The 27,060-nt window shown below is 47.6% G+C and overlaps 3 protein-coding genes across 7 annotated transcripts in view; 1 reads left to right on the top strand and 2 right to left on the bottom strand.

Moving 5' to 3' along the window:
• The window catches only part of Nipal3 (NIPA like domain containing 3), a 50,040-nt gene extending 46,038 nt beyond the window's left edge, over positions 1–4,002 (bottom strand). For both annotated transcript variants that reach the window (XM_004657318.2, XM_045149428.1), the window contains exons 1-2: positions 3,886–4,002; positions 411–755 (exon numbers count right to left, since the gene is read on the bottom strand). In XM_004657318.2, coding sequence (XP_004657375.2) covers positions 411–515 — 105 coding nt within the window. In that variant the 5' untranslated portion in view covers positions 516–755; positions 3,886–4,002. The remainder of the gene's footprint in view (positions 1–410; positions 756–3,885) is intronic.
• Positions 4,003–4,167: 165 nt separating this feature from the next.
• Stpg1 (sperm tail PG-rich repeat containing 1) overlaps positions 4,168–27,060 on the top strand; it is a 53,376-nt gene continuing 30,483 nt past the window's right edge. The window contains exons 1-4 of one of the 4 annotated variants that reach the window (XM_045150209.1): positions 4,168–4,376; positions 5,192–5,354; positions 14,474–14,608; positions 15,742–15,860. In XM_045150209.1, coding sequence (XP_045006144.1) covers positions 14,539–14,608; positions 15,742–15,860 — 189 coding nt within the window. In that variant the 5' untranslated portion in view covers positions 4,168–4,376; positions 5,192–5,354; positions 14,474–14,538. Of the gene's footprint in view, positions 4,377–4,896; positions 4,914–5,191; positions 5,442–14,473; positions 14,609–15,741; positions 15,861–27,060 lie in introns of those variants that run through there. The other 3 variants (XM_045150208.1, XM_045150211.1, XM_045150210.1) reach the window with 3 other exon arrangements.
• On the bottom strand, positions 9,465–9,938 carry LOC123460658 (M-phase-specific PLK1-interacting protein-like). Its single transcript, XM_045149093.1, has one exon. The coding sequence runs from the start codon at positions 9,936–9,938 to the stop codon at positions 9,465–9,467; it is 474 nt and encodes a 157-aa protein (XP_045005028.1).

Genomic DNA, 27,060 nt, shown 5'->3' with positions numbered 1-27,060 from the left:
ATGGCAGGGAAGAGGCCATGAGAAAAGTTTTGGTAGCGCACTGTTCTATCTCTGACTTGGGGTTCTGGTCACATATGTGTATTTCCTTAGCCTAGCGCTCAGCACTTGGAGGCTACTCTGTGTGTAGTAAGGCTGGTTCAGAAAGGATTTGTGACTGGACAGCCGACCCTATTTTGAGTAGGGCAGCTGGAAGCACAGGAGCCCCACAAAGGTGGTAACGGAGCCGCCTCTTCCTTTGCCTCGCGGGAGCTGCCCTGCGCTCCACCTTGCGCACCCAGCCTTATGTGGGTACTGCGGAACCGTCCCTTGGCTTTGCCAGCAAGCCCCTTAACCACGAAGCCATCCTCTCCAGCCCTATTTCCCTCTTGCTAGAAAAACAGGAGCTTCCTACACTGACACAAAGCGCTTGCCTTGTAGGAGAAGGAGCCCTCGGCGCCGCTCACACTCACGGAGGCGGTGCTGCCGGTGGGCAGGAGCTGCCGCAGCTGCAGGCGGGCACCGTGCGCCGCGTCCATGGCGCTCTAGTGGCACATCCTGCCCGACCTGAGCTGCAGCTGCCGCGAGGTGGGGCCCGAGTCGGAAGCCATCTTTCCTTGCGTTCACCTCCTTCCCGAAGCCATCTCTTCCTCAGCCAGAGGGGTCCTTGAAGCTCTTGGCTGGTTTGGGGTGGTCTCCTCAGCTTCCCCGAGAGAAGAGGCAACTCCTGCTTCTCTCCCAACCGGGCAAGCGTGTGCCTCCTGACTCTGGCTCAAGCTCTAGGGTGGTAGAGAAGCACATTAAAAATTTATGAACAATGCAACGCTGAACTCAGCTTTGTTACCTGAGCTATTCAGACAAAACACAGCTGACCACCGGAAAGACCATTTAAAATTGCATTTATTAAAAAATATTTTTTTACATGTGTATGTGTGCGTGTGTGGCATGTAAATGAACATTTGACACATGTGCCACTTCTTTTTGTTTTGTTTTGTTTTATGAGATAGGGTCTCACTCTAGCCCAGGCTGACTTGGAATTCACTATGTAGTCTCAGGGTGGCCTTGAACTCGTGGCGATCCTCCTACCTCTGCCTCCCCAGTGCTGGAATTAAAGATGTGCACCACCATGGCCGGCTTGTGCCACTTTTGAGTCCAGCTTTATATCGGTCCTAAAGAATTGAACCCAGGCCAGCAGGCTTTGCAAGCATTTTGGGGTTTTTTTTTTTTGGTTTTGGTTTTTTGAGGTAGGGTCTCATCTAGTCCAGGCTGACCTGGAATTCACTGTGTAGTCTCAGGGTAGTTTTGAACTCCCAGTGATCCTCCTACCTCTGCCTCCCAAGTACTGGGATTAAAGGTGTACACCACCATGCCTGGTTGCAAGGTTTCTTTAGCTTCGGAGCATTTTTCCAGCCCCCATTTAAGATGTTATGTCAGGCCTCTGGCTCTTTCATAAAGAGATCTTGCTCAAAAGCTTTCTTCCTGATCCTTAGACACCCACTTTCCTATCCTACTCCCCTTCTTTCCTCTTCTCATATCCTAATTTAAACCTTTCTTCTCTCTATAAGCTTGAGGACAAGAAATAGAATATCATCACATCAACTTTTCCAGGTCTCCATAAATAAATAAACAAAACCCGTGACCAACAAATGGAAATTGTCCTCAGGCATGGTGGCACATGCCTGTAATAGCAACTCTCAGGAGGCTGTGGCAAGAGGATCACAAGTTGGAGGACAGCTTGGGTTATACAGTGGGCCTCTGACTCAAACCAAATCAACCGAATCCAACAACAGCAGCAGCAACAGAAACAAAACACCTGGGGCTGGAGAGATGGCTTAGCAGTTAGGGCATTCGCCTGCGAAGCCAAAAGAACCAGGTTCGATTCTCCAGGACCCACGTAAGCCAGATGCACAAAGGGCACATGCATCTGGAGTTTGTTTGCAGTGGCTACAGGCCCTTGCATGCCCATTCTCTCTGCTTGCAAACAGATAAAAAAAATTATAAAACACCCAAATCTTGGGAAGAAAGAATGAGAAGAAAACCCTGGCACACACTGTGCTGGAGGCAGGGGACCCAAGCACCCGGATCATGCTGCCTCTGAGTGACTCCTGTCTCTCTGTAAAGTGTGGCAGTGATGTGGCTTCAAGTAAAACCACCAATGACAATTACCTGGTAACATCATTACACTGGTATTTCCAGTGTTCCTCAAACTCTTCTCCCAAATAGAGAAGAAAGTCAAAATATGTCCCCTACTGCTCATGGATGTCTGTCTCTGAGGAGACAGAGAGGGAATCTGGGTGTGCCAGGGCCTCTAGCCACTGCAAACGAACTCCAGATGCATGTGCCACCATGTGCATCTGGCTTACGTGGGTTCTGGGGAGTTGAACCTAGATCCTTAGGCTTGGCAGGCAAACACCTTAGCCACTAAGCCATCTCTCTAGCCCTCAACAGGTAACTCTTTAACTCACATTCCATAACTTCTCTACCTGCAAAACCTGAAGAGCACTGGGTTGCCAAGTAATTGGGAAGGCATAATTATTCTTCACTTGATTGCATGTGCCTGTGAAAAGCACCACTAAGCTAAATGTCTGCATACTGGTCTTGGAATTTTAAATATAATGATGGTGGCCTAGGGCGTCTTCTACCTTGAAGAGACCCAGTGCGGCATCCAACCTGGACCATAAACTCCAAGAAGGTGTCTGCTGACTCCCCTGTTCCATTGACCTAGCCCAAAGCCTGGCAAGATAAACAAGAAAGTCACCTAAGCCTGCTAAGCCCCAGCTGCAATGTGGCCACTTCACAGTCAAGAATGTCTTACTCAGGCTAGGGTGACAGCAAACAGATATAGCCAGCCCCACCCACAGGATGTTAGAGGAAAGCAAACAGGCTTAGGCGACGGGCTGGGGAGGGCAGCTGAGAGGCCAGGCCTCCTCACCTCCTCAGGCCAGCTGGTTTTCTAGTTGGGCTTTTGTCTGTGGTGGTTTCATTGTCCTTTAAACAACAGCTTCCCTTCTGGCCTCAGGAACCCCCAGACCTTCCAGGCGTATAAAAAGTCAGGCTGGAAGTTCCTGGGTGGAAAGCCTCTCTGGAGCTCTACTGGCTTACTCCTTATAAGGCACACACTTTTGCTTGGTGATTGTCTTATTGGTTCCAAAGCACTTTGGCAGGATTAACATATGTCCAAGAGGCAAGCAGCCAACCCCCGAGGTGACAGTTAACAGCTCATGGTCGCTGACTGAAGAAAGGGAAGAGAATTCAGAAGGCACCTGCTTCTACTCCCATCCCCCAGCCTCATCTCAATGAATGACTCCACCAATTCCGCACAGAGCAAGTTTTTCCAGGGGGCAAATGTAGTTCACAGCCACCGAGACTAGGTTCTGTTTAGAATTTAAACCTAGCTGAAAACGTGGGGTACACATGTTCTCACCACCTGATTGTTGAGTGCTGGGTCATAAACCAGGCTTTCCCTTTCTGGGGGCTTTGAATCACTAAAGGGTGATACTCTCGGGTCCTCTTCCACTGAGCTGGCCATCTGATACCTCGGGAAGACAGCATCTCTGTTCCAGGACTACCCATGCCTTCCTTCATCCACCTGCGACTCGGGATACCAGAGGAACTGGCATGCAGGAGTCATGTCCCATTACCGTCTTTCACCTCCCGATTTGGTAACGCCCAGACTCACCTTCATTAGGGCAAACTCATGCCCACCCCCCTCTCACCCTGATGCACAAAATGGACAGAAAAAATAATAATAATCGTAGGTAACAGGGCACAAGCTGACAAGGCTGTCGGCAGCGAGGGAGGGAGGTTATTTACACCGGGGCACGTTCGATGATTACAAATGCATCGCTTTTCCTAACACACTAAGGTTGAATTCAAATCCCCTTTCTCCCACTCTCAACCACGACTCACCGGCGGCGTTCTGTCTAAGGTCCACCCGGCAGAGGTTCCTGAGAAAGGACTTCGACGGTCCGTGCAAACGGGAGGAAGAGCCTCGAAGATCCTTCCCAACTCAGACCTGCCAGGGTGCTGCAGTGTTTTGCTTTCAAAGGTCTCCGACCTGATTTGTCAGAAAGCCTGTCCGTCACAAACTGGTGGGGATTTCGCGCTGGCGAGTGGCTGGAGGGGGGAGGATGGGCGGGACATCCTTCGGCTGTTGGCTGCGCTGCTAAGCTTGCTTGAAGCGTAGGGGAGAGAGCGGTGGGCAGCTCCTGGCGCTCACCTGGAGGGTCCCCTCTAGCGGCCGCAGGAAGAACGTTGGAGCCACCTTCGTCCCCAGAGGATTGCTCACGTACATCTGCGCCACAGGTGGACTCGACTTTAGTAGCCTGCCAGGGCTCCTCCCAACAGATGTGCTCACAGCCACCTCCAGGGCTTGTCTGTGGTCCTGCGGTTCCCACCAGGTATTGAGATCCTACGCGTCCTTCAAGGCCCAGCGCCTCCCAGAGTCCCGGGAGCCAGCCCTCCTTCCAGTCCATCCATCTCCAGCCCTCTAGTCCCACCTGTTAGCCCTGGTCCTCCCCCGGCCGGCCCCCCATTTCATCACGCCTGCAGCTCAGCCCCTGACTGCTTTCTCCCCAGAGGGCTTTGAAGGTGACAAGAAACTGATTTTTGCACACAGCAACCTCCGAGGTTCTCGATGAGATCTCTCGTATTATAGATGAACTCATGACATCTAGGACAGACCTCTGGAAAGAGCCGGTGATGGGCTCAGATCCAGGACAGGGAGAGCCCAGAAGGAGCATTAGGCACATGAGAAGGACGTGGCTGTCATAGGAGCTGCCCGAAGGCCAGCTGGGCTGGCGTGAGATTTCCCCCCACACACACACCCCAAGGTTTGTGTGGTAGGAGCTGCGATGTCTCTGAGGAACATGCCTGGGTCAGTTTATAATAAGAGGTTGGATGTCATGCTACATTTAGAAGGAGCCACTGTGAAATGGGTAAGAGGTGGGGCTGTTGGAGGACTGCATGGCTGCCCTTGTACAGTTACCTTCATGGGTTTATTTTGTTTCGCTCTCTCTCAAACACTTTGGATGGATGATAATTCTCCTGGATTTATTTATTCTTTGAAGTAGGATTTTTTAAAACAAAACTTTAAGGCTTTTAGCCTACCCTGAGAATTTTAACAAGTCACCTACATAAAACCCTGTTAGTCATCCCCCTCCCCCTCCCCGTACAGGTTCTGGCGTTAGTAACCCCAACCCCCAAATTCTGGCAGCTTCCCTGCAGATTTTGAAACGGCTCTAACGATTGGCCAACAACTTTACACGATAAAGAAAAAGAAGACACCATTGGCTAGAGTCAGCTGGCAGGCCTCCTGTGACTCGGAATGTTAGGCCTGTGGTTGCCATAGCGACTGGGAGGCTGGCCAGATAGACTAGGTAAGAGCCAGCGCAGCCTGGGTCCGTGGGGTCGTGCGGAGGACCAGCGCCGCGCCCATGGAACACCACTGAGATCTCCAGACTCGGGTGCGTGTGGAATCCCTGGGTGGTGTCCTGACGGTGTGCCTTGCTGTCCCCACTTGAAAAGTAGGAGGCTTCTCTAACCCTGTCTTCCCCTATTCCCCACCAGCTCACTGGGCCTCCCAGCAAGAATCTTGTTTATTCTGGTCCTCCATTTACTGGCCTATAAAATGAAAGGATGAGGTTGGAATCTAGGGGTAACTAGCTAATTGCTATGATTCCTTACAGGCCTCTTGACAGTTTTCCCCGTTATGAAAACACCTGAGTTATTTACCTATGTGCTTTGAAAAATATGAAATGTTCATTTGATAAAATTATGATTGAATTCATTTAAAAAAAACAACAACCTGGACTGGAGAGATGGTTAAGGCACTTGCCTGCAAAGCTAAAAGACCCAGATTTGACACCCAGGACCCATGTAAGACAGATGCACAAGGTGCAGCATGTGTCTGGAGTTCTTTTGCAGCAACTAGAGGCCATGGCACTCCCATTCTCTTTCTTTCTTTTTTCTCTCCCTTTTTCTCTCTTTCAAATAAATAAAAAAAAATATTTAAAATCACCTGTGGTAAAAACAATTCACAAAATTCCATTAAATTCCACACACAAAAATTATGCCTGGGTTTTTGTTATTGCTGGTTGTGTTAGCTATTTCACAGGGTCTTACTCTAATCCAGATTGACGTGGAACTCTGTAGCCCAGAGAGGTTTTGAAGTCAAGGCTGTCCTCCACCCTCAGTCTCCTGAGTGCTAGGACTATTGACATGAGCCAACTATCCCCAAATGTGCCTGTTTTTTTTTAAAAAAATTTTTTACTTATTTATTCATCTGACAAAAAGAAAAAGAGAGAGAGAGAGAGGAGGATGATTGCTGTGAGTTTGAGGCCAGACTGAGACTACAGATTGAGTTCCATGTCAGCCTGGGCTAGAGTGAGGCCCTATATGGAAAAACCACACACACACCCAAAAATATTAATATAAAAATATTAAATATTAATATAAAAAATTGGATAGAACAAGAGACACTAGGAAGGAAAAAGGGACATTTCATAATAATAAAAGAATCAATTCATCAAAAATATATAAAAATCGTATATGCATAGACTTATTAACAGTTCCACAACATACATGTACCAAGCACTGACAAAAGCAAAAAGAGGAATAAATTCACAGTAACATATCAGGAGACTCTGAGCACATCTCTTTCAGTATTGATATACTGAGTAAGCAATGAGGATATAAAATACTTGAAGCGTCTGGGGAGATGGCTCAGTGTGTAGGAGCAGCTGCCATTCAAGTGTGAGGGCCTGAAATTGAGTTTGATTCTGATGCACCCACATAAATAACTGAGTGTGGCTACACACATCGCTAATCCCAGCCTTGTGGGACTCACGAAAACAGTGACTCAAGGTAACATGAGATGAATAATGTGGGGTGCACGCAGCATTCTCCTCTAGCTTCTGCACATACATGGCCCATGCACACATGTACACATATACTGTACACACCACACACACACACACACACACACACACACACACAAAAAAAAAAATATTTGGGGCAGATATGGTAGTACCAGCACTCAGGAGGCAGAGGTAAGGGGACCACTGTGAGTTCGAGGCCAACCTGAGACTATAGAGTGAATTCCAGGTCCTCCTGAGCTAGAGTGAGACCCTGCCTCAAACAAAACAAACATTCTGCACACCACTGTTAAGTAGTTTGACATTTGTAAGAAATACATTATCCAACAACACAAGGGAAACTTGAAATCATAGCAGGAAGATACCTGGAAATTTTCTGTTTGGAAATTAGTCATAGCAGACTTTCTAATTTCCAAAAGAATTATTTTAATGGGAAATGGAAGATATTTTAAACTAGGAGAAAAATTAAAACACAACATGTCACATGTATAAGATACCATTAAAAGGTGCTTATAGGAATATTTCAGATATTGAATATTTTTATTAGTATCAAGAAATAAAATCTAATTTTAGTGGTCCAAACTTTCACCTAAAAAACTAGAAAAAGTGGGCTAGACAGATGGCTTAGTGGTTAAGGGATTTGCCTGAAAAGCCTAAGGACGCAGGTTAGGTTCCTCAGTACCCATGTAAGCCAGATGCATAAGATGGCGCATGTGTCTGGAATTTGTTTGCAGCAGCTAGAGGCCCTGGTGAGCCATTTCCTCTCTCTCTACCTGCCTGCCTGTCTCTCTGTCTCTTTCTCAAATAAATACATAAAAATAATTTTACAAACTAGAAAAAGGAAGAGAAAACCATAGGGAGAAGGAAAAACGCTGTTTCCTTTTGAAAAGATCAATCATAGGCAAAATTCTAGTCAAGAGCAAAAATGCATATCTTTGCAATATACTTATTACCAAAGCTGACTCAAGAAGAAACAAGGAATACGGAGAACACTGTGTGTGTTTGCCAAAAGGACTTTGCTGCTGAAAACCTTCCCTTAAAGAAACTCCAGTCCTCCATAACTTCATTTGTAACTGAAAGGAGGAGTAATGCCAACTCAAGGAAACTCTTGGGAAGAAATGCCAGTGCTATATAGATTCTGCCTGGAAACAAAGGGGAACACACACTTTGCAACTCACGTCCTGGATGCGGAAAGGAATGACCTTACAAAAACAGAAAGAAGGAAGTGACGGATGGATGGTGCCAGGTTTGGGGTTCAAGATACAGGCCCGGGGCTGGAGGGATGGCTTAGCGGTTAAGCGCTTGCCTGTGAAGCCTAAGGGCCCTGGTTCGAGGCTTGATTCCCCAGGACCCATGTTAGCCAGATGCATAAGGGAGCACATGCATCTGGAATTCGTTTGCAGTGGCTGGAAGCCCTGGTGTGCCCATTCTTTCTCTCTCTCTCTCTGTCTCTTTGTGTCTGTTGCTCTCAAATAAATAAATAAGAAAAAACAAAAAAAGATACAGGCCTGGAGGCAAGCTGTTTGAGTTCAAGACGATTGTAATGGGTGGAGGGAGAGAGGGAGAAAGAGAGTACATCAAGGAGCAGGTGAGCAAGAGAGAAAGGGGGAGGGGGATTTGAAGGGTTATGGGAAGGAGAGGGAAAGTGCCCTGCAAGGGCCTTGAATGGTGTTGAGGTGTGGAGGCTGGAGGAAGGTGGCATTCCGTCAGCCAAGAGGCATCCTAGATTACCACAACAGGTGGTAGTTCCAAAATCAGACCTAGTTCAGACATGGCCAGGTGAGAGGAAGGAGACAGCTCTGGGACTCATATAGGGATTAAAAAAAAAAAAAATCCCCAACAAAATTTTAGCAAGTTGAATCCAGCCATATATATTTGTGTGTGTGTGTGTTTATAAATTGTGGCCAATAGTATTTATTCCAGAAACACTAGGTTGTTTTACTATTTGCATTAGTTAATTTTCCTGTGGCTGTAATAATATATCCCACAAAAGCAATTTAAGGAAGCAAGGGTTTATTTATTTCAGTTTACATTTCATCATGGAGGGCAAGGCCTGACCCAAGACCCCGAGGCCTCTGGTCACATTGCTTCTACAGACAGGAGGCTTAGAGCAATGGGTGCTGGCGCTCAGCTCGCTTTCCCCAGGGAGTGGTGCCACCTGCGGTGAGGGTGGGTCTTCCCACCCCAGTTAACCTAACCTGGAAGCTCTCTCACAGACATACCCAGAGATTATTTTCCATGGTGATCCTAAATCCTGTCACGTTGACAACCAGAAATAAACCATCATAACATTTTTTAAAAGATAAAATATTTTATTTTGAAACATTGTAAAAATATTAACAAGGCAAATGTCCATTACATGAGGAATGTTGAATGTGGGAACTGTAAACTAAACGCATTAAGGCGCTTCCAGAGAGCGCTTCAAATTATTCTGCCTTCTTGAATATCCACATGTGCTATGGTAAAAACAACAACAACAAAACAAAAAAACCAAGAGGTCCTTACTAATAGTTAGCCTAAATCATCATCTTTGCATTTAATTTAATTACACAAGGGAAAGTTTTGTCCGAGATGCTCCTGGCACGAGAGGGTTCTGGTTGAATTTCAGAGAAGTTAACAAGAGCGCCTTCCCCTTCGGTCCGTGAAGGTTTCCGATCGGCCGTGTGGCTGGCTCACATCCTCCGCAGATACTGGTTCGAGACCCGCCCAAGGGTCTTGGAGCATCGAAGGCTTGAAATAATCTTGCAATTTATCAGCCATTCTTCTTTCTCCCCCACGCTTGCCTGTGGGGTGCGGCGGGTGGGTCCGCTGCTGCTGCTGCCAGCGCCACGGGGAGCAGTGGAGCAGCGGCGGCCACCCCGCGGGGGACTGGGAGAAGGGCCGGGGGTGGCCGCCTGGGGGCGGAGGCCCCAACTGGTCCCCTGCCCGACCCCGAGAACGGCTGCTCCAGCAGGACGCAGGCGGGGACGGGTAAGGCAGAACAGGACGCGCCCTCCGGCACCCTCCCCGCGGTGAGGGAAGCCCAGGTGTGTTGCCATCCAGGGTGCCCGGGACGCCACTTCTGCCATCCCAACCTCCTACACCCATGCCTGGGTGAAGAGGAGTAGAGGGTGGAAAATTCTGCCGGCGCATATCAAGAATGCAAACTGAAAGACCTCACCGCCAAACTCTCTCAACCTGTTTGAACATTTTCATAAACGCAAAAATACAACGAACAATTAATTGCAAGCTCATCTCTACAGATGAAGAAAAAAAACACACTTGATAAAATTCAACTCCTATAGCCGGGCATGCCTTTAATCCCCAGCACTCGGGAGGCAGAGGTAGGAGGATCACCATGAGTTCGAGGCCACCCTGAGACTGCAGAGTGAATTCCAGGTCAGTCTGAGCTACAGTGAAAACCTACCTCGAAAACCCAAAAATACCTATTACTGCGTCGTCTAAAGGAGCAGAAGTGATACACTGATTGCGTAAAACAAGGAGACAGATGAGGGCGGTGTACAAGGTACTCACTGGGCAGTCGGACGATGGCTGGCTGCGGGCTGGAGAGACTGGGAACTCAGCAGCTGATCGGTTCCCAGGGCTGGGTACCCCAGCGGTCCCAATCTGGTGTGGAAGGACTGGAGGACTCCTGGGAAGTCTCTGGTCTTCGGTCCAAAGTGACGGATGTCCGCAGCAGGGTAGAGAACTCACCAGCAAGGAGCGAAGGCTGCCGCTTTTCCCTCCGGCCTCTTTATATCTGTGCTGCTCCTGGAAGGGCCACCCACTGTGGGGGAGGGCCTTCCTTCCTCAGTTAATCCCCTCACGATGATGGGCCCAGAGATGAATCCCTAAACCGATCGTTGACAATGGAGAGATTACCACTGAATACTGTTAAAATGGAAATGAATTTAAAATGAACAAGAGCGGGATGTGGTGGCACACGCCTTTAATCCTAGCCCTTGGGAGGCAGAGGTAGGAGGATGGTTGTGTGTTTGAGGCCACTATGAGACTACATAATGAATTCCAGGTCAGCCTGGGCTAGAGTGAGACCCTACCTCAAAAAAAAAAAAATAATAAAATAAAATAAAATAAATCAAATAAAACAAAAGGTGCCTTTAATTCCAGTACTCAGGAGGCAGAGATAGGAGGGTCACCATGAGTTCAAGGCCACCCTGAGACTACAGAGTGATGTCCAGGTCAGCTTGAGCTACAGTGAGCCTTACCGCGAAAAAGCCAAAAAAAAAAAAAAGTGAAAAAGAATTTATATGAAAAACTTACATCTAGGGCTGGAAAGATGGCTCAGCACTTAAGGAGCTTACCTGCAAAGCCCAGTGACTGGGGTTTGATTCCCCAGTACCCATGTAAAGCAGATTCACAAAGTGGCACATGCATCTGGAGTTCGTTTGCATCAGTTTAGGCCCATAGATTTTTTTCTCTCTCTCTTTGCTTATAAACAAATTTTTAAAAAGCTTGGTGTCAACTTGACAGGATTTAGAATCACCATGGAAAGAAATCTCTGGACCTGTGTGTGAGGAAGTTTCTAGATTAGGTTAACTGAGATGTGAAGACCCACCACTCCATGGACAGGGGTCCCAGACTGAATACAAAGGAGGAAGCAAGCTGATCACCCGCGCTCATTGCTCTGCGCCTCTGTCTGTCTGTGGAAGCAGTGACCAGCTGCCTCAAGGCACTGAGCCAGGCCTTCCCCTCCATGATGAACTGTAAGCTGGAACTGTAAACTGAAATAAAGAAACCCTTCCTTCCTTAAGTTGCTTTTGTCAGGTACTTTATTACAGCCCCAGGAATACTAGTGCCAATGTTAAAACCATCTGGCTGGGTGTGGTGGCTCACACACCTTTAATCTCTGCACTTGGCAGGTTGAAGTAGGGGAGTTCAGTGAGTTCAAGACCACCCTGGGCTAGAGTGAGAACCTTTCTCAAACAACAACAAAGAAAAAACTATACTAGAGTCGAATGTGATAGCTCATGGCTGTGTTCCCAGCACTCAGGAGGCTGAAACAAGAGGATTGCAAGTTTAAGGCCAACCTGAGCTACATAGAGATTCTGCCTCAAACACTAACCCACCAACCCCCCCCCCCCACTGCAAAAATAAGAAACTAAAAGCAAGGGGCCGGGGAGATTGCTCAGTAGTTAAGGTGCTTGTTTGCAAAGCCTGTTGCCCTGGCTTTGACTCCCTAGTACCCATGTACAGCCATATGCACAAAGTGGTGCATGCATCTGCAGTTTGTTTGTAGTGGCAGGAGGTCCTGGTGCCCACATTCTCTCTCTCTCCTTGCAAATAAATAAATAACCCCAAAACAAGCCAAAAATTTATAACAATGTCATATTTAATGTGGAAGACAATACATTCCTACTCAGACCAGTTACAATATAAAGCTGTCTGCTCTCAGCACTCACAATCACTACTGCTTGAGCTAGAGAGCTGGCTCGGCCATTAAAGGTGCTTGCTTGCAAAGTCTATTGTCTAGGGTTCGATTCCCCAGTACCCATGTAAGACCAAGTGCACAAAGTAGCACATGTGTCTGCAGTTTGTTTGCAGCAACAGGAGGCCCTGAAGTGCTCATTCTCTCAAATAAATATTTAAAAACCATAATCAGTCTAGCTCTAGATGTCATAATCACTGCAATGTTACATACAAGAAGTAATGGTCATTACAGATTGAAAAGGAAGAAATTGAACCCTTTAAATAAAAGGTCAATATACATACGTGATTATAAATATTAAAAGTCCTAATCTACAGAGAAGCTACTAGAAGTAGGAAATGAAGTTAGCAAGTTTGCAGAATTCAAGATCAATATATACAAATCAGTTTTCTTTCTTCCTTCCTTCCTTTCTTTCTTTCTTTCTTTTTTTTTAGATAGGGTCTCGCTTTAGCCCAGGCTGACCTGGAATTAACTGTGTAGTCTCAGTGTGGCCTCAGACTCACAGCGATCCTCTTACCTCTGACTCCAGAGTGCTGGGATTAAAGGCGTGCCCCACCATGCTACTTTTATTTCTTTATTACAGCAATGAATCACTGGAAATGGAAATCTTGGGGCAGGGGACTGCTAACAAAGCCCAGGGGTAGAGTTCTTGATGGCCAAGCATAATGAAAGTTCCTGGGTTTGATACCAGCACTGCAAAACAAAAACAATAAGATTTGGTTTTTCGAGGTAGGGTCTCACTCTGGCCCACGCTGACCTGGAATTCACTATGGAGTCTCAGGGTGGCCTCGAACTCACGACAATCCTCCTACCTCTGCCTCCCAAGTGCTGGGATTAAAGGTGTGCACCACCACGCCCAGCAAAAATTTTTATTCTTTTTATTGATAATTTTCATACATTTACATATTGTATTTTGATCATAAACCCCTCGGGCTACCTTCTTTTGTCTCTTCTCCACCCTTCTTCCGCTGAACCCATTCTTTGCAACTAGCCCCTCTTCTACTTCAAAGCCTTTTTTTCAGTCCGCCTCTATCATCCATGACAAAATATTGATTGATCCAGTATTGTGAAGGACTTGTGCATGAAGGACATGTCAAATTTAAAAAATTAATTTATTTAAGAGAGAGAAAGAGGCAGATAAAGAGAGAGAGAATGGGTATTCCAGGGCCTCAAGCCACCGCAAATGAACTCCATGCGTATGTGCATCTGACTGACATGGGTACTGGGAAGTCAAACCTGGGTTCTTAGGCTTGGAAGGAAAGCACCTTAACTGTTAAGCCATCTCTCCAGCCCCCCAAGTTTTAAAATTTTATTTTTATAAAATAAAAATATGAGACCTCCCAGCCAGCCTTCAAACCCAGCACTTGGGAGACAGATGTAGGAGGATTGCTGTGAGTTCAAGGCCACCCTGAGACTACATAGTGAATTATGGGTCAGCCTGGGCTAGAGTGAGACCCTACCTTGAAAAACCAATACATATATATATATTGCCCTTAGGACATATTTAAGAAAATCTTTCTAACATCTGTACACTAGTAAGTGCAAAATATTACCGAGATATTTTTAAAATATTCAAATAAACAGGGGCAATATACCCAATATACCATATTGATGGGTCATAGGACTCAACAAAGCTGCCAGTTCTCACTCAGTTGTTCTACAGATTTGATGAAATCCCAGCCAAAATCCAGGAAGACTGTCTTGGCAACACATGATCTGCCAGTAACAGCATCTGTGTGACATTATAACAAGGCAGCTGTTGTGACACACAGCACAGCAGTTGGCAGATGCCAGGTTAGGAACATACTGACTGCAAAAGGACATGGAGACTTGGGGTGACAGATAACTTTTAATATCTTCATTGTGGTGGACTTATCACAGCTATAAACACTTGCCAACGTGTAGAGTCACGTACTTATCACTGATTGATTGTATTCTGTGTGAATTTTCTCAGCTCAATGTATCATGAAAACAAAATCAAGGCTTTGGTAGCGTGGTATGCAACCGCAATGATAAACTTCCACAGCGTTCCTGCTTCAGGCAGCACTGTGTACTTGGAACCCAGGGAGTTATATATACAATGAGACTCAACCTGTCCTGCACCAGATTTGCCAACCTAACCTGCAGTTAGGACAGTGCTTAATTGGATAAATCAGTGTGACATGGTCCCTATGAATGTCATATCTTCTTGTTTCAGGTGGTTAGAAGATGTAGCAGAAGTTCCCCCCAAACAAATGGAACTTACCTCAGAACTCTGCTAACATGAACAACTATCCACAGAGCAATGAACACCTTGGCAACCATTCCAAACGTGCCAACAGGCCACCAAAAGGTCTAGTGAATTTAAATCACATGTCACTGTATGGGAAGTATAGAGCTCCTTTAGTTCCTAAGGACTGTGGTGCATCTTGGGCTATATCCACAGGACCACCTTTAGTGCATGTCAGGTAGATCACTTTCGGGGAGCCCTGCTGCCCCAAGTGTAGTGATAGGAAGAGACTGTGAGAAGAAAGGGTGAAGGGAGAAGGGGGCTATCTCTTCAACAGTAAAAGGCAGACATGTTGTTTCCATACATCTGGCAAGCATCATAGTCCTCTGTTTAAAATATGTAAGAGATCTGTGTGTGTGTGTGTGTGTGTGTGTGTGTGTGTGTGTGTGTGTGCGCGCGCGCGCGCACCTGTGTCTGGGTCTGCTCATTCTTTATTTTCCTGTGTTTTGTATGGAATCTCTTAAAATAAAATTTAATTTATTTGAGAGAGAAAGGCAGATAGAATGGGCACACCAGGACCTCTAGCCACTGCAAAAGAGCTCCAGACTCATGCAACACTTTGTACATCTGGCTTTACAAGGGCACTGAGGAATAAAACCTGGGTCCTTTGGCTTTGCCCACAAGTGCCTTAACCACTAAGCCATTTTTCCAACCCTATATGGAACATTTTTGTATTTTTTATTTGTGTATGTATGCACATGCCCCGGTGTTCCTGTGGAGATGCAAGGACATCCTCAGGTTGTTAGTTCTTTCCTTTCACCATGTTTGAAACAGAGTTTCTTGTTGTATGCCACCAGGAAGGCCAGACTAGCTGGCCTGTGAGCTTTGGGATTCTCTTGACTCTGCCTCCCACAGCCATAGATTCATCTGGATTACAGATGCATGTGCCACTGCGCATCTGGCTTTCTACGTGGGTTCTGGGTATTTGAGCTTGGGTGCTCAGCAAGCACTTTATTCACTGAGCTATCCCCCCATCTCTGTGTTAGGGTCACTTTTTTTCCTCACTCTAGCCCAGGCTGACCTGGAATTCACTATGTCATCTCAGGGTAGCCTCGAACTCTTCGTGATCCTCCTACCTCTGCCTCCCGAGTGCTGGGATTAAAGGCGTGCGCCACCATGTCTGGTTTAAGGGTGATTTAGTGGTTGCTTAGAGACAATGTTGATGATGTGCTGATGGTTTATTTTTTGCTGTTTAGGTTTTGCTACCGCATATCCGGCACATTCTTCCATTCCTTTTAAGTTTCAACCTTCAGCAGCTCCAGAATCAGAAAAGAAGGGATTTAACAGTCAAGCTAAGAGATTTTATCATAAAACGGTAACAGCACTGTCTTAAAAATTTGTCTAGATTTTGGCCTCATAGGAAGGCTGCTATGTCTCTTTGTGAACAGCAGAAGGCAGTGTCGCCCAAGGAGCCACAGCACCCTCCCAGGAGGTGCACTGCCAAGAGCGTAAGAACCAGCTTGAGATGTATTAATTTATTTGGGATGCTGAGGGTTCAAGCCCAGGGCCTGGCACATACTAGTGCTTGAGAAACATGACAGCAAGGGGGAAAAAACTATGTCTAGATTCATGATGTGAGAAATACAGAACCTAACCAAAAATACTTATGTGTGTGTGCGCGCGCGTGCATAAGTGTGGAGGCCAGATGTCCACACAGAGTATTGTCTCAACCACTCTCCACTTTTTTTTTTCTTTTTTGGTTTTTTGAGGTAGGGTCTCACTCTAGTCCAGTCTGACCTGGAATTCAATATGGAGTCTCAGGGTGGCCTCAAACTCGTGGTGATCCTCCTACCTCTGCCTCCTGAGTGCTGGGATTAAAGGCGTGCGCCACCACACCTGGCTTCCACTTTGTTTTTGAAGCAAGGTACCTCACTCAGCATGGGACCCACCAAGTTGGCTAGGCAAGCTAGCCAGCAAGCCCCAGGGACCGCCTGTCTTTATGTCCCTATTGCTGGAATTATAGGTACACACCACCACAGCGGTGTTTGCGCGGGTCCTGGGAGTCTGAATTCAAGTCCTCGCGCTTGCACGGCAATCACTTTAGCAACCGAACCATTTCCATTCAACTTTTTCTTTTAGATGGAGTCTGGTTCTATAACCCAGCCTGGCCTCCTAGCGGCCTTAGCTGCCTGTGTGCTGGGGTATCAGGAATGTTCCACTACACTCTGCAGCTAAAAAACAAATATATGAATACACACACACACACACACACACACACACACACATATATACTATGAAAATTCTATCACACTTTGCAGCTAAAAAATAAAAATATATTATGAATATAACAGAAGTATAAAATCACTCAAGTAGCAATTAGAAGTTGAAAAACCATTCCAACTCTACTCTGTGTGAGAGGGAATTTCATGACTTTCTCCAAATAACATGGGGCAAATCTAATAAATTTAGAATTTTTTTGTGATGAGGTCCATATCCTCTTTTTTTTTTTTTTTTTTTTTTTTTTGGTTTTTCGAGGTGGGGTCTCATTCTAGCCCAGGCTGACCTGGAATTCACTCTGGAGTGTCAGGGTGGCCTTGAACTCAAGGCAATCCTCCTACCTCTGCCTCCCGAGTGCTGGGATTAAAGGCGTGAGCCACCACGCCTGGCACCCCATCCTTCAAAAAAAACTTCCTTAAACAATATCTCTCCATCTGCACCCTCTTCCCCAGATCTCTCCCATCTGGAAGTTCCTTTTGCTTCCTTAGCAAGCCTTTATTTAATTTTGTGATTCCTGTGATCATTCTCCTTTCTTGCCAGCAGGGGACAGCAGAGTCCCTAGAGTCAACATATTTTGTTCTTCCTTCTTTTAACCAGGACCTTGGGAATAGCATTCCTTTGGAGTGGCCATCCCAGCTCCTTTCTGTGACAATATACAGGTGACTCTCATCTGTCTGCCTTGCCTAGATACAGAGTGGGGAACGGAAGATCCCGGTTCTGAACACAGGGGAGGCGGGTCAGTGAGAGGTCTTGTCAAGCCCCTCCACCCTCCGCCGGACTCCTCAGTTCTGAGCGAGAATCAGAGCTAGGGAAAGTATTAAGTTCCCTCCAAGTTTGATAGTTTAGGATTCTATGATGTAAACAGTAAGTAATATAGTGTACACACATATTTTTAAATCACTTGTAGTTTTTCCCAGGATGATTAATCCTTGCCCAGGCGTTCTTTTCTTCTTTCTCTAGTTTCTCTATTTTCACTGTCGGTTTCTGCTCCATTTTCTGTCTAAGTACTCATCTGTCAATTTAATGATAATGTATTGCCAATTTCAAGGGTGTTTTCAGCCCAGTTTCCAACAAAAATAATAGCAGTCACTACCGGCTGATCCCTAGTATATATCAAGCCATTCTAAAATTGTATTTTGGCTCTTGTGAACAATGCTAAAAGGAAGGGTTTATTATTTTAATTTAACAGAAGAGGAAACCAAGACTTAAGAAGGTTCATTGACCCACCCTCAGTCATCCAGTGCAGGGTTTGCCCCATAAGAGCCTCTAAATAAATAGTTGCTGAATCAACATTGCGAGAATTAGACATCAGCCCAGGCCCGGTCCACTCCAAAACCTCTTACTCTTTCCACACCACGCCACACCCGCCTTTGTGGCCTGCGAGGCCATAAATTTGGTTCATGCGAGTCAGCATGTTTCTGGAACAGCCTTGGCCAAACAGCTCCAGGGAGGGCAAGAAGGGAGCCTCTTGCCACTGAGGCTCCGTTCTGTATGACAAGTTCTGGAGGCTCAGGTCCAGCAGCTGAGAGCAAGTGTGCGAAACACTCCCGTTTTTCCAGAGGTTTCCTACTCCAGGAGCCAGCGGGCAGCCAGCCAGCCAGAGCTACAGGCAGCCTGATGCAGAGTTGGCTCAGAGGTGTGTTTCCGGCTCTCCCAACGTGGTTGCATTCATTGGATGATGTGAAAGCTCCCATCTAAGTGTCTGAATGCATTTTGGGAGAAAAGTGTGGCAATTCCTGGGTAGGGCAAAGGCCTCACAGAGCCCTTCCCTGCGTTCAGTTGTCACTAGCTAGGAGCCTTGCGACCCACCGCCTGTCTGCTTGGGCACTTCAGTTTCCTTACCTGAAACGTAAAGATCTGGGTTCTAACTTGGCTGAAGCTTCCTCAGCCACAACCACAGAAAGAAAAAAAAAAAAAAATCAACTCCTTCCATGCTCATCGTTCCCGATTTTCCTGAGGGAAGTGGGCACCAAGAGTTAAAGAGCGTGCACGGCATCACCCAGTAATTTAGTGAGGCAACGCAAGTTAACAACAGATTTTAAACCTCCTCTGCCTCACCGCCCTTCCTAAGCCAGGAGCTGCACGCACACACACCCTGTGCCTGGTCCCACACCCGGCTGCCTCCTCACCTCGGAGCCGTGACCCACTTAGCACACCTGAACTGCGGTGCCTGCTGAGTCCTGCCTGGCCAGGGCCCCCGAAGAGTTCCGCCACTGGGAGTGAGGGTCCTTCGTAGAGCCCCCCTGTCTGGGCTGGTGAGTTGGGCTGCCAGAAGTAAGGCCTATTTCCCTGAACTTATTTGTGATGGTCATCGTGCATGAAGAGACATGTCTCTGGGTGACTCAGCCCACCCCAGAGGCCTGCTGGGTGTTTCCCCCCCCCCCCCCCCGTTTCTGCCCCCATCGCAACTATATCATGGTCACTGTTTCCAAAGCTGTGTAAACCTGGTATCATTCCATCTGTTTCTTCTTTTTCCTTTTTCTAAATTTATTTTATTTTATTTACTTGAGAGAGAGGGAGAGGCAAATAGAATGGGCATGCCAGGGCCTTCAGCCACTGCAAATTAACTCCGTATGCATGCACAACCTTGTGCATCTGGCTTATGTGGGTCCTGGGGAATTGAACCTGGGTCCTTTGACTTCGCAGGCAAATGCTTGAACTCCTAATCCAGCCCTCCAGGCCCTAACTGTTTCTTTCATCTTAAAAATCAGGACATTACACTAGATCGGCCTTTACCAGGCATAATGACCCCATGATCCTGAGCCTGATGTCTTTCTACTCCAATGAACATATGTGGTAGCACAGAGGCGCCATGCTGTGTAGGTAGTTACCATATAAAATACCTGTTAAGGGGCTGGAGAGATTGCTCCATAGTTGCTTGCAAATTCTGACCAGCCTGGGTTTGATTCCCCAGTACCCATGTAAAGCCAGATGTACAAAGTGGCGCGTGGGTCTGGAGTTCATTTGCAGTGCCAGGCGGTCGGGTGCTCCCATACTCACTCTACCTGCCTCTCTCTCTCCCAAAAAAATGAATAAAATAGAATGCATAGTAAGGCACTGAGAAGGTGCCTTAGTGGATAAAGCACTTGTCCTCCAAGCATGAGGACCAGAGTTTGAATCCCCAGCCCCCACATGGGGCTGGAGGCAGAGACGAGGGAATCCCCAGAAGCCTATGAGCCAGGCAGCCTGGTGCGCACAGAGGTGGACAAGTGACCCTGCCTCCCCCAAGGTGCGAGGTGAGGCCCGACACTCGAGGTTGCCCTGTGACCTGCACACATGCCCGTACATGTACACACACATGCCCATACATGCACACACACATGCCCATACATGTAGACAAACATATATATACAGGGATTTAAAAAATTAATTTAAAAAATAAGTGCATGGTAAGTTCTCTGCGAAGCCTGACAAGGGAGCTATTGCTCCAAACGGCCCTCGACTAGGCTTTGATTGTGAACTTGTACAGGGTTAAAGCTGGTCACTTAAAGCTTGGTAATACCCCAGACCAGGAATGCCAGGGACATTAGAGTGGAATTCACAGGGCTCGCCATGTCCACAATTGGCTCCACATGTGCTCTCGGACATGGGAACCAGAGGAGGGTCCTGGACCCTGCCTTTCCAGCATTCCCCATCAATCAGCCCCCTTCCAAAGGGCTCTGCAGGACATAGTATGGTCATGTCAAACACAGCTGACCTGATCCTAGGCCAGGTACCCCTAGAAGACCTATACATACATTTATAGGGTCATCTTCAAAAAATTTTTTTGTTTGTTTTTGTTTATTTACTTATTTGAGAGTGACAGACACAGAGAGAAAGAGAAAGAGAATGGGTGTGCCAGGGCTTCCAGCCACTGCAAATGAACTCCAGAAACGTGCGCCCCCTTGTGCATCTGGCTAATGTGGGTCCTGGGGAATTGAGCCTCGAACCGGGGTCCTTAGGCTTCACAGGCAAGCACTTAACCGCTAAGCCATCTCTCCAGACCATAGGCTCATCTTATCTTGTCATAACCCCAGGAGCTACCCCCACCCCATTTCCAGGAAATGACCTGAGACAAAGAGGACCTTAAGTTGTGGCCCAGCTGGGGCTGAGCAGAGCCAGGACACAGTCAGACCTTAGCTGCTGGTTCCCAGGTGCTGTTTCCCTGGTCTCCCAGGTGGGAGCTGCTCCCCCCAGGCCCAGGCCCATTTGATGTCCTATTTGCCTTCTACTTGGCCACATTGGTGACACATCCATGCATTTTATCTCCTCATCCACCAAGGCCCCTTGGCGGCAGTCAGGGCTGTTCACTTCAGAGCCACAAACTGCTTGAGAGTGGAGCCACTGAACGGCCCTGGGGTCAAGCTCATATTCCCACGGCCATGGAAACACATGCATCATTTTTGCACAATTTTGATTTTTATCCTATTTTTTTTTCCTTTTTTGGTTTTTCAAAGTAGGGTCTCACTCTAGCCCAGGCTGACCTGATATTCATTTTGTAGTCTCAGGGTGGCCTCAAACCATGGCGATCCTCTTACCTCTGCCTCCTGAGTGCTGGGATTAAAGGAGTACGCCAGCACAGCCAGCGTTTATCATATTTTATCATATTTTTTGATACTTGTGAGTGGCAGAAAGGCTGTGACTATTTCCTTATCCCCTAGCACAGGCCCTGGTGTACCGACTTGAATCTCTGCCCATACCCCAATGGGGATTCATGGGGCTGCTAATAAGCTGAAAGCAGACAGGACTGGTTTAACCCATGCTTTGAAAGTGTGGGTTTATGTTCTGTTCTCCGGCGACAATTCTGACCCAGGGAGGCCTGCAATAGGCAGAGACCTGGTCTCCATTTCCATCTGCTCATATGACAGCTGCCTGGCTTTCCTCGTGCCCCTGCACCCGAGATACTAAGCAGCGCCAGCGTCCCCAAACTAGCTCCTCCCCATTTTCTTGGTGTTTTCTTGCTTGAAGTATAATTCTAGCTTTTTCTTTCTTTTTCGCTTGTGGGGAGAGGCATGGACCATGGTGCTGGACATAGTGTGTGGGGTCAGGAAGGAAGAGAGCCATCCAGGGAAGGGCATCTTATAAGGAGTGGGCACCAGAGCCCACTGTAGAACCACCTCAGGCAAATGCTGAGATGTAGGCACAGATGTAAAAGGGGAGCTTCTGCTTGGGGCCACCATCCCCCTGTCCCTTCCCTGGGTGTCTCTTGGAGGCCAGGAGCAAGGTGTGACAGATCTTCACACCCCTATTTCCACTGTCACGCTCACAGCTGATGAGCAGAGTGAGGCTCAGGGAAGGGACAAGTGTGGACTCAGGTCCCAGCTCTCTCGGCTTCTGCTCTATTCCCTTCCTACTTTTGGGCCACTGTCAAACTAAGTAAAGGCTTTCTAGCCATGGGGAGGTCAACAAGGTGTGAGCAGGCATCTCCCGAGACCCTGAGACTAAGCATTTGTAGGAAGGAGACTGTCCACTGGAGAAGTCTGCAGCCCTATGGGTTAGCCACGTAACAGGGCCGCCTCCACTCAGACTTGGTTTTCTCCTAGGGCACACCTCAGCCCTTCAGCACACATCTGACTTCTATTCATCCTGAGCTCATCTGAGAAACACCAGAGCCAAGCAGGACATTTTAAAAATTAAAATATTTATTTACTTATTTGAGAAGAAGGAGGGAGGGAGGGGGGGGAAGGAGGGAGAATGGGTATGCCAGGGCCTCCAGCCACTGCAAATGAACTCCAGATGCATCTGGCTTGCATTGATACTAGGGATTCAAACCTGGGTCTCTAGGCTTCTCAGGCAAACGCCTTAACCATTAAGTCATCTCTCCAGCCTGGGGACATTTTAAAGAGACAAAAACAGAGCTAGTGAGGTCATAAGCCACCAAAACGTGGTTTCCAAGACAGGGTGGGTTGACATTTGTACTGAATATATGAAATCAGAACTAGAAACCCCTGTATGAAGGACACTTTACGGAGCTCTAGGCTCTGGAGTAAGAAGTCCTTCCTAAGCCTGTGAAGATAGCTGGGCTGGACAGATAAATGCCAGCTCCCTCTATTGCTTCCCCCAGCCTGTACCAAGGTCAGGTGTCGGTAGATCATCTCTTACTCCTGGCACCTGCAGAGGCTGACCTCCAGGACTTTAATTCTTTCAATGAGCCCTCAAGTGCATCTCAGCCAAATGTCAGCAGAGGTGTGTTGGGTGGGACCAGGGGAGCACATCTGCCAATCACCCCTTGTTATTCCCACTCCCCTGGGACGGTCTTGGCTCCATGGAGGCTGTTCTGCCCCCCCCCCCCGGTGTGTCTTTGTTCACTTACTGCTCACACTGGAAGGTCTATGTGCAGATAGGTGTATGGCATCCAACGTAGAGCTTCAACAGATCCCTCTGAGGTGGCCAGCATGAGCTCCTGGAAGAAACACGAGTTCTTGGGCTGAGGAGATGGCTCAATGAGTCAAGTTCTTGCTGTGCAAGCACAAAGTCCTGAGTTTGGCTCCTGAAAAGTTGAGTGTGGTAGTGTGTGCCTGTCATCCCAGCCATGGGGAGGCAGAGGCAGGAGGACCCCTGCTGCTAGCTAGTGTAGCTGAATCCGTGAGTGCTAGGTTCAGTGAGAGACCCTGTTTCAAAAAATAAATTGGAGAGTGACTTAGGAGGACTCCTGATGTGGATCTGTGGTCTCTGAAACATAGGCACACACAAAAACACACACACACCTGCACACCTATGAACACACACACACATGTACACATACATACATATGAACACACAGAGACACAAAGAAATACAAGTTCTTTTCTATTCACTACCCCAACATACACATTTTTGTTCATTTATTTGGTTTTTGCCTCCTGAGATGTTTCAGCCCAGAAACAAAGACATAGCTCAGTTCACAAAATCCTGAATTCTTATCCTTTGGGGTGTCACCTGAGTTGCCTAGTGTCATCACTGTCACAAAATACTAGTCACATGAGCTATTATTGTGGAAGTGAAAAGCCTGAATTTTTTCCTGCCCACCCAAAGAACCATTGTCCGCATCCCCCAGTAGAGGAGGATGTGAAATTCTCTGTACAGGGATCTTCCCTTCATAAGCCCTCTGGGTGGGCATTGTGTGGAGGTGGTAATGGGCTGGCAACCCAGCTCTCCCCTGTGCCAGGACAAGCTCCCATTGCAGCTGTATAGATTTCTCTAGTGTAAATATACTCATGCCCACCAATTCCAAGTGGCCACTGGAAAAATTTGAAGTTCCTTCAACAAGCTTCCGCTGGCCAGCTCCAGCATGGTGCTGCCCGAGGAACTTGCTTTGGGTCTTCACCGAGGGCAGATTTCATTCCTGCAGGTGACACGGTGACAGTTCTCTTCCTATTTGCCCTGGACTCTAGCCCATCTGCTGTGTGACACAGTTCAAGTATGATGGATGCCTGGCGGAGTTGCTAGATTTAGCAAAGGAAAATACAGGGTTATTAGTTAAGTTAGAATTCCAGATTTTGGTATAACTGTGTCCCAAATAGTTCATGGGTTATACTTAGATTTGAAAACACCTATTTATTGTCTGTCTGTGATTCTAATTTAACTGGACATGGTGGGATGGAGGAGCCATTCAGCTCTTATGTTTTATCAGGCAACCCTGCTCCCCCCCCACACACAAGAGGGTTCAGAAAATTCTTATTTATTTGTCTTTTTGAGGCAGGCTCTCACTCTATCCCAGGCTAACCTGGAAGTCACTGTGTAGTCTCAGGGTGGTCTTGAACTCACAATAATCCTCCTACCTCAGCCTCCCAAGTGCTGGGATTTAAGGTATGTGCCATCATGCCTGGCCCCTTTAAAAAAAATTATTTGTGTGTGTTTGTGCATGAATGCATGTGTGCATATGTATGTGTGCATGGGCATGTGTACGCCACAGTGAATATGTGGAGGTCAGAGGACAACCTTGGGGTGCTGGTCCTCTCCTTCCACCTTTGTTGAGACAGGGTCTCTCTTGTCTTTTTGCCACTGGAAAGGCCAGTCTTGCTGGCCCACAAGCTTCAGGATTCTCCTGGCCCCACCTCCCCTGTCATAGGAGTGTTGGAATTACAGACACATGTGCCACTTTGCATCTGGCTTTACATGGGTGCTGGGAATGGAACTCAGGTCAGCAGGCTTAGTGGAGCAGGTACCTTTAGCTGCTGGGCCGTCTCCCTCGGCCTCTCAGACAGAGTATGTGCTGAGAAACTGGGAGCTACAGACATATGTCTTCCTGTCCACTGCTTTGACCTACAAGAGTCACACATACCCTAATGCAGCTTGTCCTAGATTTAAGGACTCTGGAAATTTCCCACAGCCCAACTCCTTGAATTATAGATAAGGAAACTGAGGCACTAAGGGGTAACCTCCTTAAGGTCATGTGATTGGTAGCTAGTTCCAGAATTCCTAATTTATAACTCCATGGGACTTTTTTTTTTTTTTTCTTTTATCTCATCTGAGAATTAGCTGGTTAGAGTAGATTCTAGAGTCAGACGTGTTCAGACTTTGGCTCTGACGTTTTCTAGTCACATGACCTGGGGCTTCACTCTTTTGGCCCATCTTCTTGCTTCTCAGGGGCAGACCAAGTGAGTCCACACATGGCGTTTCAGAGCAGCTCCAGGCCAACAGCGCCATGGGAACTGGCCTCCTTGTTTCTCCATGGGCCTTCATGCCTGTCCTCATAGTACCATGCTTCTTTTTTTACCTTGGGTGTATGTGTGTGTGTAAGGGTGTGCCAGGGTCTCTTGCACCATATGCTTGCACCACTTTTTGCATCTGGCTTTATGTCGTGCTGGGCAACTGAACCTAGGCTGGTCAGCTTGGAAAGCAAGTGCCTTTAACCTCTGAGTCATTTTCCCAGCCCAGCGTTCTTCTGAACTCTCAGCTTTGGAGGGGGATGGTCGCTGCGTTCCTGCTTCTGCAAGTCCTCTCCCTGGCTGCCTCACTGCCCCTAGCACTCAACTCCCTCTCTGTCTCTCTGAGAGACAGAAATGGGAATGAGCTCCCCTGTCCCCAGCCCCACCGGGCCCTTGTCCTTGTCCAGAGGGACTCAAGGCATTCCAACTTCAGCCCTCGGGATGCTGCTAAGAGCACATGAGCTCACCCTATGCACTATAACAAACCATGGTCACTCTGTCCCCACCAGACTGGAAAGTTCTGGAGGGTACTTCCTCAAGCTTTCTTTCTGCCCCAGGGGAGGCAACAGGGACAGTGGATCCTGGATAGATGTGGATGACAGGTGGAGATGGGAAGCCGTGCAGTCGGGGGTGGGAGGGACCCCTGTGTTCACATCTGCAGTTCGCCACTTAGTAGCCATGGCTCTGATCACATCCCTGCTGCTGAGGGAACACTTCACCTTCTCAGCAGGGAATTGAGGTATGCTACTTACTGCAGTGAGAATTAGGCAGATCTGCCTGCATGCGTCTCAGTGTCTCCACCAGAAAGGGGAATAGTAATCTTTCCCTCCCAGGATGATGCTGAAAACAAGATATATTATGAAGCCGGGTGTGGTGGCGCATGCCTTTAATCCCAGCACATGGGAGGCGGAGGTAGGAGGATCGCCGTGAGTTCAAGGCCACCCTGAGACTCCATAGTGAATTCCAGGTCAGCCTGGGCTAGAGTGAGACCCTACCTCGAAAAACAAAAAACAAAAAACAAAAAACAAACAAACAAAAAAAAGATATATTATGAAAAGCCCCTGGTGCCAAGCAGAACCCCAGGAGATTCCAGCAATAGAAAGATTCCCCCTCATTCAACGCCACGTGACCAAGCCAACTTTGAGTAACGTTGGCGTCCCCCTGGTAACCAGCGTGGGAGCTTTGGCCGCCCGCTGCCTCGTGCACCTGCCTCATGACACCCTTGGGCCCCACGGGCTCACCTCTTTTTGTCTCCCAGTTCGAGATAGCCTCCTTTGGAATGAAGGTTGTTTTTGTTTCATTTTGCTTTATAAACAGAAACACTCCCCAGTTTCTCTTCTCAAAGGCCTAGGAGGAAGCTGAGTCAGGTGGGGTGTGGTGACTGTGAAATGGGTCACCCTCCCCTCACTATGGGCTTGGCTGACCCAGTCCATGCACAATGACATGCACACAAACCACATTTAGAAACTCTTTTTATGCTCATTTCCCTAATGACATGAATTTTTTTTTTTTTTAAAGTGTTCTTTTGGAACGCAGCATGGCAGCTTAGTGGGAAGAGCCAGGGCCTTGGGAGTCCCGGCCTGGGCTGGAATTCCTGCCCCTCCTCTCAGTAACTGAGACAAAGATTGGGCAAGTCCGGGAGATGCTGGATCCAGGCTGTCACCCTGACAGCAATGGGGCCTGCCCTGT

This window comes from Jaculus jaculus, chromosome 5, assembly GCF_020740685.1.
Source record: "Jaculus jaculus isolate mJacJac1 chromosome 5, mJacJac1.mat.Y.cur, whole genome shotgun sequence".
NCBI classification, from domain to species: domain Eukaryota; kingdom Metazoa; phylum Chordata; class Mammalia; order Rodentia; family Dipodidae; genus Jaculus; species Jaculus jaculus.
This window is presented reverse-complemented; position numbering and strand designations above follow the sequence as displayed.

Coding starts and splice junctions, on each gene's coding strand:
- LOC123460658 (XM_045149093.1), bottom strand. CDS start 9,938: ATGGGTGTAGGAGGTTGGGATGGCAGAAGTGGCGTCCCGGGCACCCTG.